This window comes from Typopeltis vanoorti, chromosome 6 (genome assembly GCF_054136105.1).
Source record: "Typopeltis vanoorti isolate ZY-2024b chromosome 6, IOZ_Tvanoo_1.0, whole genome shotgun sequence".
Lineage (NCBI taxonomy): Eukaryota > Metazoa > Arthropoda > Arachnida > Uropygi > Thelyphonidae > Typopeltis > Typopeltis vanoorti.
Genome location: NC_143554.1, coordinates 135,213,593 through 135,227,530, shown reverse-complemented (window position 1 = coordinate 135,227,530; position 13,938 = coordinate 135,213,593). Strand labels below are relative to the sequence as shown.

The following is a 13,938-nucleotide window of genomic DNA, read 5'->3' as shown; positions in this document are numbered from 1 at the left end:
ATGTGGCAAGTATGAGGAAGAATGACTATGAAAGAATAACCTTAAGTTAACCTTAAGAGTGCTGATGGATCACAAGGTGACAGAAGCAGATGAAATAGATGAGTCACTGAGTGACCACTTTGCAAAGGTATACAGGTGAGGTTGATGCTGTGATATATGTAACAGAAACTTATATGGGAACAGAGGTGGATAAATTGGAGGTTCTTGGGATATTGCAGAATCTCACTGAATACAGCTGTGGGATTAGATGGGATATCAGCTCATGTTTTGAGGGAATGTGCAAGGAGGCTAGCAATGCCTCTGACTATGCTCTTTAATTTAAGTATTGCATAAGGGATGCTGTACAACTGCAGTAGCATATAGAGCAATCGGTATCTCAGGAGTGGTGGTAAAAATACTGGAAAAATTGGTCAAAAAAAAATATTCAAGAATGGGTGGATAAGAATATGATACTCTGTGAGGGGCAACATGGCTTTGTGAATGGTTGGTTATGCCTTAGTAATTTCCTAATTTTTTATAATAGAGTGACAGCTGAGTTGGATAAGGGGAATGGCTACATGATGCTTCTTCTGGATTTTGCAAAGACATTTGACTGAATACCATATGGAACTCTCTTACAAATTAAAACAAATGGGGATCGATATGACACTGCTTATGTGGATAAGAGGGTGGCTGCTGGATAGATATCAAAAAGTGGTATACAGAGGAGCAGAATCCAGGCAAAAGCTGGTGACTAGTGATGTGCTGCAAGTTTGAGTGGTAGGACCACTACTGTTTAATTTGTACATAAATGATATAGGAAGAGCATGAAAGAAAATATTCAGTTGTTTGCTAATAATGTAAAATTAGAGTAATATAATCAACTAGATATCAATGTAAAATATGAGATGCCCCAAAAGTGAGATGGTGTTATATCTGAGAGGCCAAACGTTTCCAGATGTTTCATAAATGCTCTTGGTATTGCTCCTAGTGCTCCTGATAGTTGGAACTGTTGTTGCTTTCTTGTTCCAGTCATTGAATTTCAATCTCCAGATCCCTATATTTAGTGCAAACTTTGTTTGCTTACACTTGGATAAAGAATTAAACCAAGCATATAAATTCTTGGTATCTTTAATTTATAGTATAACCAAGTGAAAAAACTTTCAACAACTACTATCTCTAATCCAGAGTATTATAATAATAAGGTGTGACACCTTTTGGCAACTCGTATATTAATGACTTCTCCATTACTTCAACCTTGGTATCACCTCTGAGTCTGGCTCCCACTGATGAGACCTCAATAAAGGTCGAAACTGGTCTGGGTAATGACCCTTGTATTATACGGCCTTGTATAAGGCTATGCATTATACATGTCCTTGCGTACATGTATAATACATAGCATTATACATGTCCGCAAGGAGATGTGCTTTGCATTATGGGATACTAAGGCAAGTGATGTGAAGTCATACCACCTTTACCACGAGTTGCCCCAGTCCTGAAGATACTTTAGGCACAAACTTTGTTTGCTTACACTTGGATAAAGGATTAAACCAAGTATATAAATTCTTGGTATTCTTTAATTTATGGTATAACCAAGTGAAAAATCTTTCAACAACTACTTTGATGTAGGCAGTCTGTCCATTGCTTTCTTGGTCTACCAGATGATCTTCTTTTTTATATTTGGTTTTCAGTCTCTTGCTAGAGTAACTATTCTTTTTGATCCATCCTATTAACATGCTAATTCCATTCCAATCTTCTCTTTTTTATCCATGCATTTGTGGGTCGTAATTTGGTATAAGTAAAAAAACTTTTTATATTAATATATGTAGATTAATATATGCAAGTTTTATTCCAATTAACTTTAATTAAATATGGTTACTCATTTTATGATGAATTTTATTGTAATATTCATATGAAGCATATATTAATTTGTAGCTTAGCAGACTTCTAATTCAGCTTTGTTACAAAGCTGCCTATAATGCTATGAGTCGGAGAGAATGGGAAACTCGAGAACACAAAAGATTGCTTGAGAAGAAGCAACGTGTCGATGCAATTATAGCTACTTTACAGGAGAATGGAGCAGACAGTGCTCAAATTCAAGAAGTAAGATTTTCAATCAGTCTTTTCAGCTTCCTTTACAAAGCTCATTAAATATATAACTACAAACAAATTCAGCTATTGTTTTCTTTTACTTCCTTCTAGGTGATTTTTTTTATGCTTTTTATTTTGTCTTTAATATAGAGCTTGTGAAAAATTAGGCTTATATTTCAGAAACAAGCACATGTCTGCAAGGAGATGTGCTTGTTTGTAAACATAGCATTCTAGGTTATCTTAGAATTCAAATCATTCTGGGAATTGAATGATCTTCACTGCACTTTCAGCCACTCCCTGTATTTATTTATTTTAGCATATGGGTAAAAAAATGCAGGAAATTGAAGAGCAAAACTATATACAGATTATCAGTTCAGTTAATTAATTGATACACTGTTTGAGAGTAAATTCAAGTTTTTGAGGCCTCCAGAAAAGGAGTGTGTGGGATTCATCAGTGATATGATGCATAGTTCACAGTGTCACACATGCAAAAGGGTGACTGTGAAATTCCCCATAGATGCAGTAAGTAGGCACAATAGCCTTATCCAACCCTAAAGATGTTATGATAGAGATGTTATGGTAGATTGTGAATCCTGGAAGTTTGACAATTGGACCATCATCACCACAAACAGATGGTAGTGAGGAGATATCTTGATATGTGGGAAGGTTAATGCTGTTTCTGATTTTGCTTATTTCTTTGATGGTAGTCTCTTTTCTTCTGAAGCATGAAGACTGATACATGATGTGGGTAAGGACAGGTAACCATGGACAAGGAGTAGACCTTTATGGTACCAGAGATGGTTCTCGTTGTTATGTTGAGCTGTGTGTCCACAAGAGCCATGTGTTGACTTAGGCTCCAAACAGGCATACAATACTTTGCCACTGGAAGACCAGAGCCAGGACTGCTATCCCAAGGATTGAAGCATTGCAACTCCAAGTTATGCCTGTGAGCCTGTTTATAATATTGCTAGCAGATATCTTAGTTTTTCCAAATGTTGTCAGTATGTGATGCTCTGGCAGAAGTTTATTTTTAGTTTTCTGTGGGCCCTCATGGTTATTTAGGTGGAAAGTTGAAATAACAGTTTTGCTGGAGTTAGAGGATAGTAGTCTCCATGTTTCAAAGTAGTTTTGCAATAAGCCTAGATTTTTTCTCCAAGTTATGGCACTGACTGCAACCAGATAAGTCCCCAACCGGCAGATAGTGAATCGCCTCCTAGATATGGAGGTCACGTATGAGATAAACAGGATAATGTGATGAATAAGCAGTCCCTGACCAACAACAGCATTGCCATCAGGAGTGATAGAGCAGCCCTTGGCAAAGCCTTTCAAACTAAAACACAACAAAAACCTATGATATGCCATCTCATCCTGCCGTTAAATAAGCATACCCCTAAGAGGCACCTGGACCAACCACAGCAACTGTCTACCAAGTAATGTGTGGCTGCACAGGTATCTGCTCCAGGTCAGGGAATGATGATAGCCTGTATTCCCCCCCCCCCCCCCCAGCTAGGAAGTACCAACTTCTGGCATTTAGTACCTCACCTCAAATGTATCCCTGGACACTACAAGAAATGAGCACACCATCAAAGTAGTTAACTCCTAAAATTATTATTATTTGATGAAATTTGATATTGGGTTGATAAATTTATCAATAAAATTGAGTTATAGTTTATATTGCAAATTTGGATAGAGAAGAGCCACCAAAACCTTAATTTAAAGAGGTTTTTTTTTTTTTTTTTTTTTTTTTTTTCATGCAATACAGCTTATTAGAGAATTCATGACTCTTTTCTGTGTACCTGCCAATTTATGGTTCCTCTGAAATGAATAGGTAAGAGAAAGGATATATTGAGAGTACTTATGGCTGCAGATACTGGTAAACAGAAGAAAGATGGGTGATATGATAAAGGTCTATAAACTCTTAAGAGGGTGCTATAGGATATAGGCTGATAAAATTTTTCATTATATGGAAGGTGGGGAGAGGACAAGGGAAGATAAGTTTGCATACAGTTAAGAAAGGGATAAGAGTTAGATTTTTCTTTCATAGACCCAGAGTAAGTGGAACAATTTGCATGTTGAAGTAGTGAGTGCATCTGGTGTGACTGATGCATTCACCAGCTACCATATCTTTTAGAAAAGATATGGTAGCTGACATGGGTGCTGTATGGCCTCCCTTGATGCCTTGAACTCCCTGGACGTTTAATAATAATAATGATGATAATATTATTATTAGTGCTAATTATATAAATAATTTAATATAAATGATAGAGCCTCCATATCTCATCAAGTTTCAATGATATCCTTTAGTTGGAAAGATCTGGGTTTGAATTTCATCTAAAATGCTAAAAATCTTTACCAGGGATTTTCATTTGAAGGTTGGTTAGAGAAGATAGTGTTTTCTTCCCAAAACTTCAGACTTTTCATTCTGAAAAACAAGCAAACTGGCTAGAACACTAAAAACAATTAATAACCATAATATCTATGCATAAAGTATTAAGCAATCTAACAGAGCATTACTCTGATTTCAGAGAAGCCAAGTTGCTTGGCCATAACAGACACCACTGAACCTAGCATGCAATGGGAAATGAGGAGTATTAATCTAAACAGGGGGTGGGGGAAAATGTATGTATATATATATATATATTATTATTATTGTTAAGAGATGAGTTCCTTAAGGGTTTATAGACCTCTGTATCACCCATCTTTCTTCTGTCTACCAATATCTGCAGCCCACATACTCTCAATCTGTCCTCATAATCTACATTCCATAATCCTGGTGTCATCTTTGTTACTCTTCTTTGCAGCCTTTCCACAGAATTTTTTTTTATTCCTTTGGAGAATAAAAAAATTTGGAACTCAGGAGACCAAATCTGCACAGAGTAGTCCAAGTGTAGTTGTATTAAGTCCATGTAGAGAACCAAAATAACTTCCATAGCCTCACATGTCGTTGTTCCTTTCAACATCATAATTATCCTCTGAGTTGTATTTGAAATTTTTGTTGTGATCTTTGAATTTCAACTTTCTATCCATCATAACTCCAAGATCTCTAACCTCGTCACTTACTCCAAGCATAATCCCACTGATATAATAAGCTGTTGATATCACATCATGCCAAAGTACATAAATTTACACTTACTAACATTGAATTGATAGCCATTATCGTTTGTCTACACTTCCAGCCTATTCAAATCACCCTATAATTCCTGTTTATCAGTAGTATCTCTGATTGCTCTGCCTATCTTTGCATCATCGGTAAACAATTGAACATCTCCTGTCAGCTCCTTTCCAATATTATTAATGTATACGAGGGTGGTCTGAAAAGTTCTTGGCCTAACAATGAAAAAATGAATTTATAATTTCAAAATTATTTTTATTTTTCAACATAATCTCCCTTAAGACTAATACATTTTTCTGGCACCATTATCCCATCCATGTAGTGGTTCTCAGTAAGATCTGCAAAATACCCCTCTACAGCTGCAATCAAATTCAAAATCAATTCAAAGAAAAACGCTGACCACCGAAGATGAGTTTTAGTTTTAGGAAGAGATAGAAGTCAGAGGGAGCCAAATCTGGGGAATAGGGTGAATGTTCCAACAATTCATAGTACAGATCCCTTAATTTTCCCATTGCCAAAAACACCTTTGCGGGCAGGTGCATTGTCCTGATGAAAGATGATTTTTTTCTTCTGCAAAATAAGACTTTTCTCACAATTTTTTTCATCTAGTTTGGTTAAAAGATCACAATAATATTCCCTGGTTATTGTTTTACCCTTTTCAAGATAATTAATAAACAAAATGCCTTTAGCATCCCAAAACACCAATGCTATGATCTTTCCTGCTAATAGAACCGACTTTGTCTTCTTTGGCACTGAACAACTGGCTTCTGTCCACTGTTTTGCTGTTTGGATTCTGGTGTGTAATGGTGAATCCAAGTCTCATTCATAGTAATAAATTGATGCACAAAATCAGTTTTATTCTTGTTAAAACGTTCCAAGCACTGTTCAGAGATTTTCATGCAAGTGTGTTTTTGATCTAATGTGAGCAAGCGTGGTACCCATCTTGTGCAAAGCATTTTCATTTGCAATTCTTCATGCAAAATATATCCTACATTTTTTGAAATGTAGGATAGTGCAATTTCACGCACTTTAACTTGCCGGTCATCCGATACCATATCATGCACTTGATCGATGATTTCTGGTGGTGTTACACTTTTTGGACATCCTTCATGTGGATCATCTTCAAGGCTGGTACGGCCACGTTTAAACTTGGTAGCACGTTTCTTAATTGTTGAAAACAAAGAAGAGTGCCCATAAACTTTTATGAATTTCTTTTGTTGTTAAATCTTCTTTTACATGAATTTTATTACCGCATGATACTCAATTTTATCCATTTCAAGAGATACAGACAACACTTTTGCTTCAAACAACTGTATAAAACAAACTACTTTATAGAATGACTTGCTATTTCACATGGATGCTTATGACAGACGTACCAACTTAGAAAAAAAAAATCTTGCTGATAGTGTTGCCATCTATGGTCGAGGCCAAGAACTTTTCAGACCACCCTCATAGATTAAACAATAATGGTCCAAGAACTGATCCCTGGGATGCACTGTTGTGTCCCTGTTTTCTCTTTGCACTAACATTTACATTTAGAACTCAGAAAATTGTCCAAAAGGGTCACGTGGTACCTCCAAGCATAAGGGTTGTCTCTGGATAGAGGTGACTCTGCATGGAAACTTCTGTGGAATTACATTTCCTATAACTTTAGGAATATTTATTTTATACTGCGCCACCTAAGGTAATTATATTAAGTTGGAAAGCCTAAATCAGGAGCTTATTCCAGAGATCTACAATAACGACTCTATGGACTGCAGTCGTGGCCTAAAACCTCCTAACCCCCCTTTGTTTCCCTGCTTAGGTTTGTATGCTAATCTTTTTGCAGGCAGTGCATCGGATTCTATCATGCAGAAAACACAAATTCTCAAAGTTTAACATGGATTTAATTGACACACAAATATAATTTACAACTCATATAAAATTCATACTAAGCACTAATCATTCATTATACAAGAACATCATTATTAGTTAAAATTTAGCACATAAGCCCACTCATGTGGCAAATTTCTACAGTCTGCACACAGGCAAATATTCCTTCCTTGGGAAACAATTACTCCCCAAAATTCAATACTACATTTTCTTCCATTAATTCAATGATATATTCATTCATTCAACGTTAATAACACATCATGATATATCAACTAAAACTCTCTCTCTCTTACACCTTATGCAATGCCTTAGCCAGTTCAATAACTCATTTACTAAGTTCTCTGTAGGATATACCAAGCATTTCTTTTCTTAGTGTGCTACTGTCCTAGCATGAAACTTTCCCGTTATCAGAAACACATGTTCCCCAATGTCTCTGGACCCTTCCTATAACAAGTTTGAAACCCATACACATAAAAGGATAAAGAAATTGTAACGATACCGTTCACCAAGGCTTTCACACGGTATGTTGTAGTTCCTTGACGGCTTCCAGCTGAATTGAGTGTCCCACTGCTCAGACTGGTCGGCACTCATACTGGAAGTATTCTTTCAATCCACACGAACTGCTTGCACCACTCTGGTATGGCTAATACCTTTCTGCTGTATGCGGACCAGGCAGGAGGTTAACTCTTCCTTCATATAATCAGGAGAAAGAATCTTTGTTTCAGCCTTTCATCCGACAATTTCCAACCTTCGTCTGCCGGATATAGGCATACACTCATCCCCATAATCCCTCTTAGGACTTTTGCCGGCCAAGGCTGCTGCTTCTGCCAGTGAAGACGAGATCTCCTACCACCACTCCAGGAACTGCACGAACACCGATGAAAAAAATTCGAGAGTCAAGGGGAGTTGCTAACCTTTTTATATCCTTCCCCCTATCGTCAAATCACTGCTACCTCTGCAACTTGTCCAAATCACTCACGTGGCCCTCGCTCAATAGCGTATGCTAAATTTTCTTCACTGCTACCCCACATGGCCCGTGCACGTGTCCGATTGGGGCTTTGATCCCTCTTTCATTTGGCGTTTACGTGACCTTCAACCCTTTGTTTGTGATGAAAAATGCAAATCATGGTGCTAACATGTAAATTTCAATACTCATCAGGATACCACACAACACATTTTATAGATTTTTTTTCTTCTTATTCTACCCTACTGGCTTTGCATAAGTAACCCTTTTATCAATTATACAGAAAGTTTTTTTTTGTTAAAATTAAGGGGATATTAAATCCCACATTATTTTAAAACCGAATAAGAAACTCAAAGATTGGAATCAGAGAGTTTTATGCCGAATATAGTATAGTAAACTATAAAAGAATCGGCTATTACTAGCATGAGCTAATGCAAGTAGTCCTAGTACGTAGTACAGTTTCAGGCAACTAGCAGCAAAGGTGATAAAGTTCTGATCGCTATTCTTCGTATTTTCCATAATGTAAAAACACATTTCCTAGGAAATGTATGCTGTTATTACATTATGGTGGGAGGTCACTACCCAGATTGGTTTCAGCCTTTTTTGAGGCTTCATCAGTGAGTAGCTAGACCAAATAGATACCAAAGGGTATAGCGAAAAGAACTTATATACTCTGCTATACGAGTTGTCAAAAAGGTGCAACCATTAAGTTACTTAAATATAAAGAGCCAATAGTCTTCATTTCGGCGATATAAACATTATTAAAATTAAGGGGATATTAAATCCCACATTGTTTTAAAACCGAATAAGAAACTCAAAGATTGGAATCAGAGAGCTCTCTGATTCCAATCTTTGAGTTTCTTATTTATTCTTTGAGTAATTCACCATATAACCTGTCCTGATGGGAGATCCATATAGTTGGCCAGTTCCCAGAAGAGTACAGCATGGTTACTGTGACACCTTCTGATGTTATGATCAAATCTAACACTCTTTATCCTCGAGTTGCTTTTTTCACAACTTGAGAAAGTTGTCATACAGCAGCTTAATAAATTCTGCTTTGTTCATTCTTATCATAAGTTTTCTCTGATATCCAACCAATATTCAAATAATTTAAGTCACCAATAATGATTATTTGTTAAGTACCCATCTGTATAATTTGCTGATGCATTTCTTCATCCCCAGCAAATGAATTGGCAGGTCTATAGACATCCCATCATTTATGCATCCTGTAAGCTTCTACCAGATAGCCTGAAACGCAGTGCTGGAAAATGATTACTGTTATTGCTTTTATGTGTTTCTATCCCAACTGGACTCAAGTCATCTGATATCATTCGTAGTAATCCTCCCACCCACCCCTACTTTCTATCTCTTCTGTCATTCCTAAAAATACTATCTTTTGCACTTGGTTCCAGTTTCAACATTTGACTCTGAGAAACAGTTTCGCTAATGCCAATAATTATTAATAAATTGTAAAAATCATGAGTGTGGTTATCGTATACAAATGAGTGGTGCTTGTCAGTGGTCATGAGTCATGGCATAAAGGCAGGCATTTTGGAGTGGTTTCCATTTCTTGTATGAAGTGAGAACAAGACATTTTTTTGTGCTAACAAAAGTCTTGGATGATACAAAACACCATTTAATTGATGAATTCAGGTAGCAAGCCATTAAAAGACGTGAGGCCAGCCACAATCAGGCAGAGGTAGCCAGTTGGTTGCATGTGAGTCACCCTGTTCCATGGTTCACAGACTGTAAACCAATTTCAGTACTCACAAACAGCATTCTGGAGATACAGTGAAGGAAGGCCATGAGCTACAACCACAGTAGCCTGTGGTTTTTATCTCCAATTATCTGTTCACTGAAATGAGAGTGCTACCCCGAATCAGCTATGATCTGACTTTACATTGGTCGGCTACAGGAACATTGGTATCTGCTTCCACCTTGTGCAGAAGGCTTCATGAAAGTATTCTGTATGCCAGAAAACCAGTAGTCTGCGTTCTACAGGAAAGAACGTGTGAAATAGGCCAGTCTCCAAGTCAACTGGACAGTGGGGGTTGGTATATTGTTTACAAACTAGTCTTGATTTGCCTCTACAAAGTGATACCAGGTGTGTTTTGATCTGGAGAGAACCAAGGAAACGTTATCTGTAAACGCACGTTGATCACGCCATTGTAATATTTTTTATATTTACTATTTCTTGTAATCTTACTCGTGTTATCTATATTCTCTTAATTGCACTCTTATGCTTTTTAAGGTTATCCTATCCCTTATGATATCTCTTGTCTTATTCCTCCACAATTAGTCTTTAATGGTCCTATGTAAGGCGAAGCTGTTAGTGGATTGACCTAAGTACTAAATAATTCACAATCTCTTATGCTGAAAAGAACTTAGGAAAATTTATTTGATTTGTGACTGTGTCACCTAAGTTCCTAATTAATAATCATCAGAGATGAGCTAAAACACCTATAGGATAATTCTATCAATGGTCTAAGGCTTAATTTAGAATTGTGGCTATTCCTTAGTCCCCCCCCCCTTGCTTACAGGTTCAAATATTTTTCTAAGACAGTGCATTGAATAAAGATCAGAGAGTCTCCTTTCAACAAACAAAACATATTTAATGCAATTAACATATTTTACACTAATGCATACACTTTATACAGTCTCACTCCTAATCTTTATCAAATCTTAACTTGTAACTCTAAACAAAGAAAAATCAATCATTTGCATAGAGAGAAAAACCTCATGTTCTACAAAATCTCTTTTTACCATATCATTTCCCCCAAATTATCTCATATCTATGGTTCAGTCCTACATTTTTTTTCTATCTGCTACAACACTAAAGTTCTAGGAATGTTACAATCAGAAGATCACAATTCTCCTTTCGCACCTTACTGATAATACTGGAAGATGTACTCGCAAGTCCTTTGCGACATGTACTCTCCTTCAAATCCTTCCAATCCTAGTCTGTTTCTGCAGGCTGTCCGACATGTTCTTCTGTGCAGGCTTTCTTTGCACGTTGCCTTGATAGTCGTCTCCATAACTATCGAGCAATGTGCAAAGAAAGCCTGTATGTGGTTCACTTGCCGGAAGAGTGATTCCCATTTGCCGACAGTACTGGATTGAGTCAAAGGCACCCTACGTCCAGTGCACTGAGCGAACTCCTACACAGCAATTCATCGCAGAAATTCCTGCTACTCCTCCGCTGCTCCCTGTAATGATAGGTGCTTTCCAACGAGCTCTAGTTGGGTCTGCGAACTATCCCAAGATGAATGTAAGAACAAGAGAGGGAGCCTTCCTTCCAAGGCCCCTTTATACTCTTTTTTTTTTTTTCAGGTCCCTGTTCTAGAGTCAGAGACCCCTGAATGTCTCCCGTGCATGTTGACGTCAGTCATCTTGACCTTCATTGCAGGGCGGCAACAGTTCCTTGTTTCAGGGTTGGAGACCGCCAAATATCCCGCAAGCATTCTGACATCAGCTACCGTGACCTTCAAACCATTGTTCACTTTCACAATAATCCTCTGTAATTCCCTTCACTTGGGGCATCAACACTTCAAAAATAGATCATCTCTATAATTTTACTCTGAGATTTATATAAAGTGCACAATCTTAACAACTATTTTAACTTACAATTTACAAGCATTTTTTTTGTTGTTGCATTTTCAGATATCCACATGGGTTTACAAAATTTTTCAGCAGTGAGTAGTCTAGAGTTATTTACAATGTGAATGACCTCTGTAAAAATTGATGCTAAGTTAAAGGAACTTCTGCTGCATCGAATTTTACAATCATCCCTCAAGTATCCATGAAAGGGAGACTTATCATGGATGTAGTTTGATGGTTTGAGGAGGCATCTGATTTGATGGATTCACCAATATGTGCTTCTGAGCATAACCATAAATGCTTCAACTCATAGAGACAAAGACCAGACCCGTATATTCATCCATATGTAGATGCAAATATGGGAGACATTTATCTTATAAGACAATAATGGTCATCCTCTCTGAGTAAAGCTTATGAATCAATATCTTCAAAAAGAGATTATTGTACACATGGCTGGCCATCTAGGTCTCATGACCTTAATCTTATTGACCATGTCTGGGATGCTCTAGGATCTACTCAGCTTATCAAAGCTCAAATGTTTATTTATTTATATTGGTAAATATTTATATTAGTAAATATTTATATTAGTAAATTTTATTTATATTAGTAAATGTTTGTTTTGTTTTGTCAACATATTAACCATTATATTACAGGTAGAAGATATGATTACTCCACCAGAGAAGGCTCAAATTTGCAAAGTTAAACACGTAACAGAAATGTTAGAACGCAGCGAATTGCAAATTGATGAAACCTGCTTCCTTCTAACAGTATGGTTAAATTCTTTGAAAAGTTGAGGGACAAATTCTGTCATGAACTTTTAAGATAAAAAATCCAATCAGCTAAGCTGATTTTATGCTTTTCATTTTAAATTACTAGATCTGTTTAACATTATGTGCCTTATGGTAACAAACAGCTCAAAAAAAGTAAACTGTATACTGTAGTAACAACTCCCTCCCCCCAATATTTTTCAGTGTTGTCAGTTCTAGCAGGAGTAATGTTTTTAAAATTTATAATATTGCAAGTGTTAAAGTAAAGTAGCTTTTTTAACGCACAAAATTATATGCACAAACAAAAATGGTTCAAACATAAAAAGTCATACGTTGGTGCTCTTGAAAAGAGTGAGAGAGAATTCCAGGAACAGTCTTCGTTTCATTGTATGTATTATTAAAAAAAAAAAAAAGAGAGAAAGAGAGAAAATTTTTGATTATCGGAATTATTTTAAGCCTTCATTAAGATCGTTATCATAATTTTTTTTTTTTTAATGAGACATGATGTTTTTAAAAATTCTTTTAGGAAACTGCATAAAATGCTGAATATCATTCAGTGATATTCACTGCAGATCTTGACAATCGAATACATTTTTTAATGTATTTCCTGCGCTAGTAATACAAATGCATTGCAGATTCCCTGAATTAACTTTGCATGACCTTGTATTTAAGATCATTCTCATCATACTTCATTTTTTAATGTTTTGATTATATGTCCTGAATATTTTGATAATTGATTATTATTACATATTTATATTTAACTTATCTGAAGAGAATCAAAAATAATCTGTTTATGTTTTAGTGTGATTGTTAAGTAATGATGAAATTTGAATTTTACCTTTTAAGATATATTTTAATGTAATAATTATTCTTAAATTTTAAAATAGATGAACTCTTCTGAGTGCACTGTCATATACTTCAAGCTCTCAGATTTTACCTACCTATGGAAACCATCTAGGTTTAGTTATGACAAAGAATACTGAATTAGTCCATAATCGAAAATAGGCTGTAGAGTGAAATTTATAGATAAAAATGCATATTGCAGACTGTATAGGGCAATGTAATGATAATTAGCTGAATATTAAAACATTTGACTTATTAAAAATTTCACTTCCTGTTATCATTTCATTATTAAGATTCATTATTATTATTAAGAGACATCTCAGGGAGTCAGGAACTCGAGAGGGAGACCATACCATTCGCACCAGCTGTCATACCTGTTCTTGAATTCATTCACATTACTTGCACACACACACACAACGTCCAACAGCAATCCATTCCAATCAAGCACTACTCTGTGAGAGAAAAATCTGGCCCTAACTCCCTTCCTGGCAGCATCCATTCATTCTCAACTTCCATGGATGCTCTTCCGTCCTTTCCCCACCCCTCTATAAAATGAAAAATTTCATCTACTGAAATTCTATATAACCCTTTCAGAAGTTTGTAAGTTTCAATCATATCACTCCTCTTTCTCTTGTTTGTTAGTGTCTGCAGCTTAATAAATTCTCAGTCTGTCTTTGTAATCAATATATCTCATCTCATCTTCCTATTCCCCT

General features: G+C 36.2%; 1 protein-coding gene across 2 annotated transcripts in view; it reads left to right on the top strand.

Moving 5' to 3' along the window:
- The window catches only part of LOC150105967 (DNA-directed RNA polymerase III subunit RPC3-like), a 164,015-nt gene extending 150,482 nt beyond the window's left edge, over positions 1-13,533 (top strand). For both annotated transcript variants that reach the window (XM_090393728.1, XM_090393727.1), the window contains exons 10-11: positions 1,915-2,082; positions 12,269-13,533. In XM_090393728.1, the coding sequence (XP_090249854.1) occupies positions 1,915-2,082; positions 12,269-12,409 (309 nt within the window). In that variant the 3' untranslated portion in view covers positions 12,410-13,533. The remainder of the gene's footprint in view (positions 1-1,914; positions 2,083-12,268) is intronic.
- The last annotated feature ends 405 nt before the right edge of the window (positions 13,534-13,938 follow it).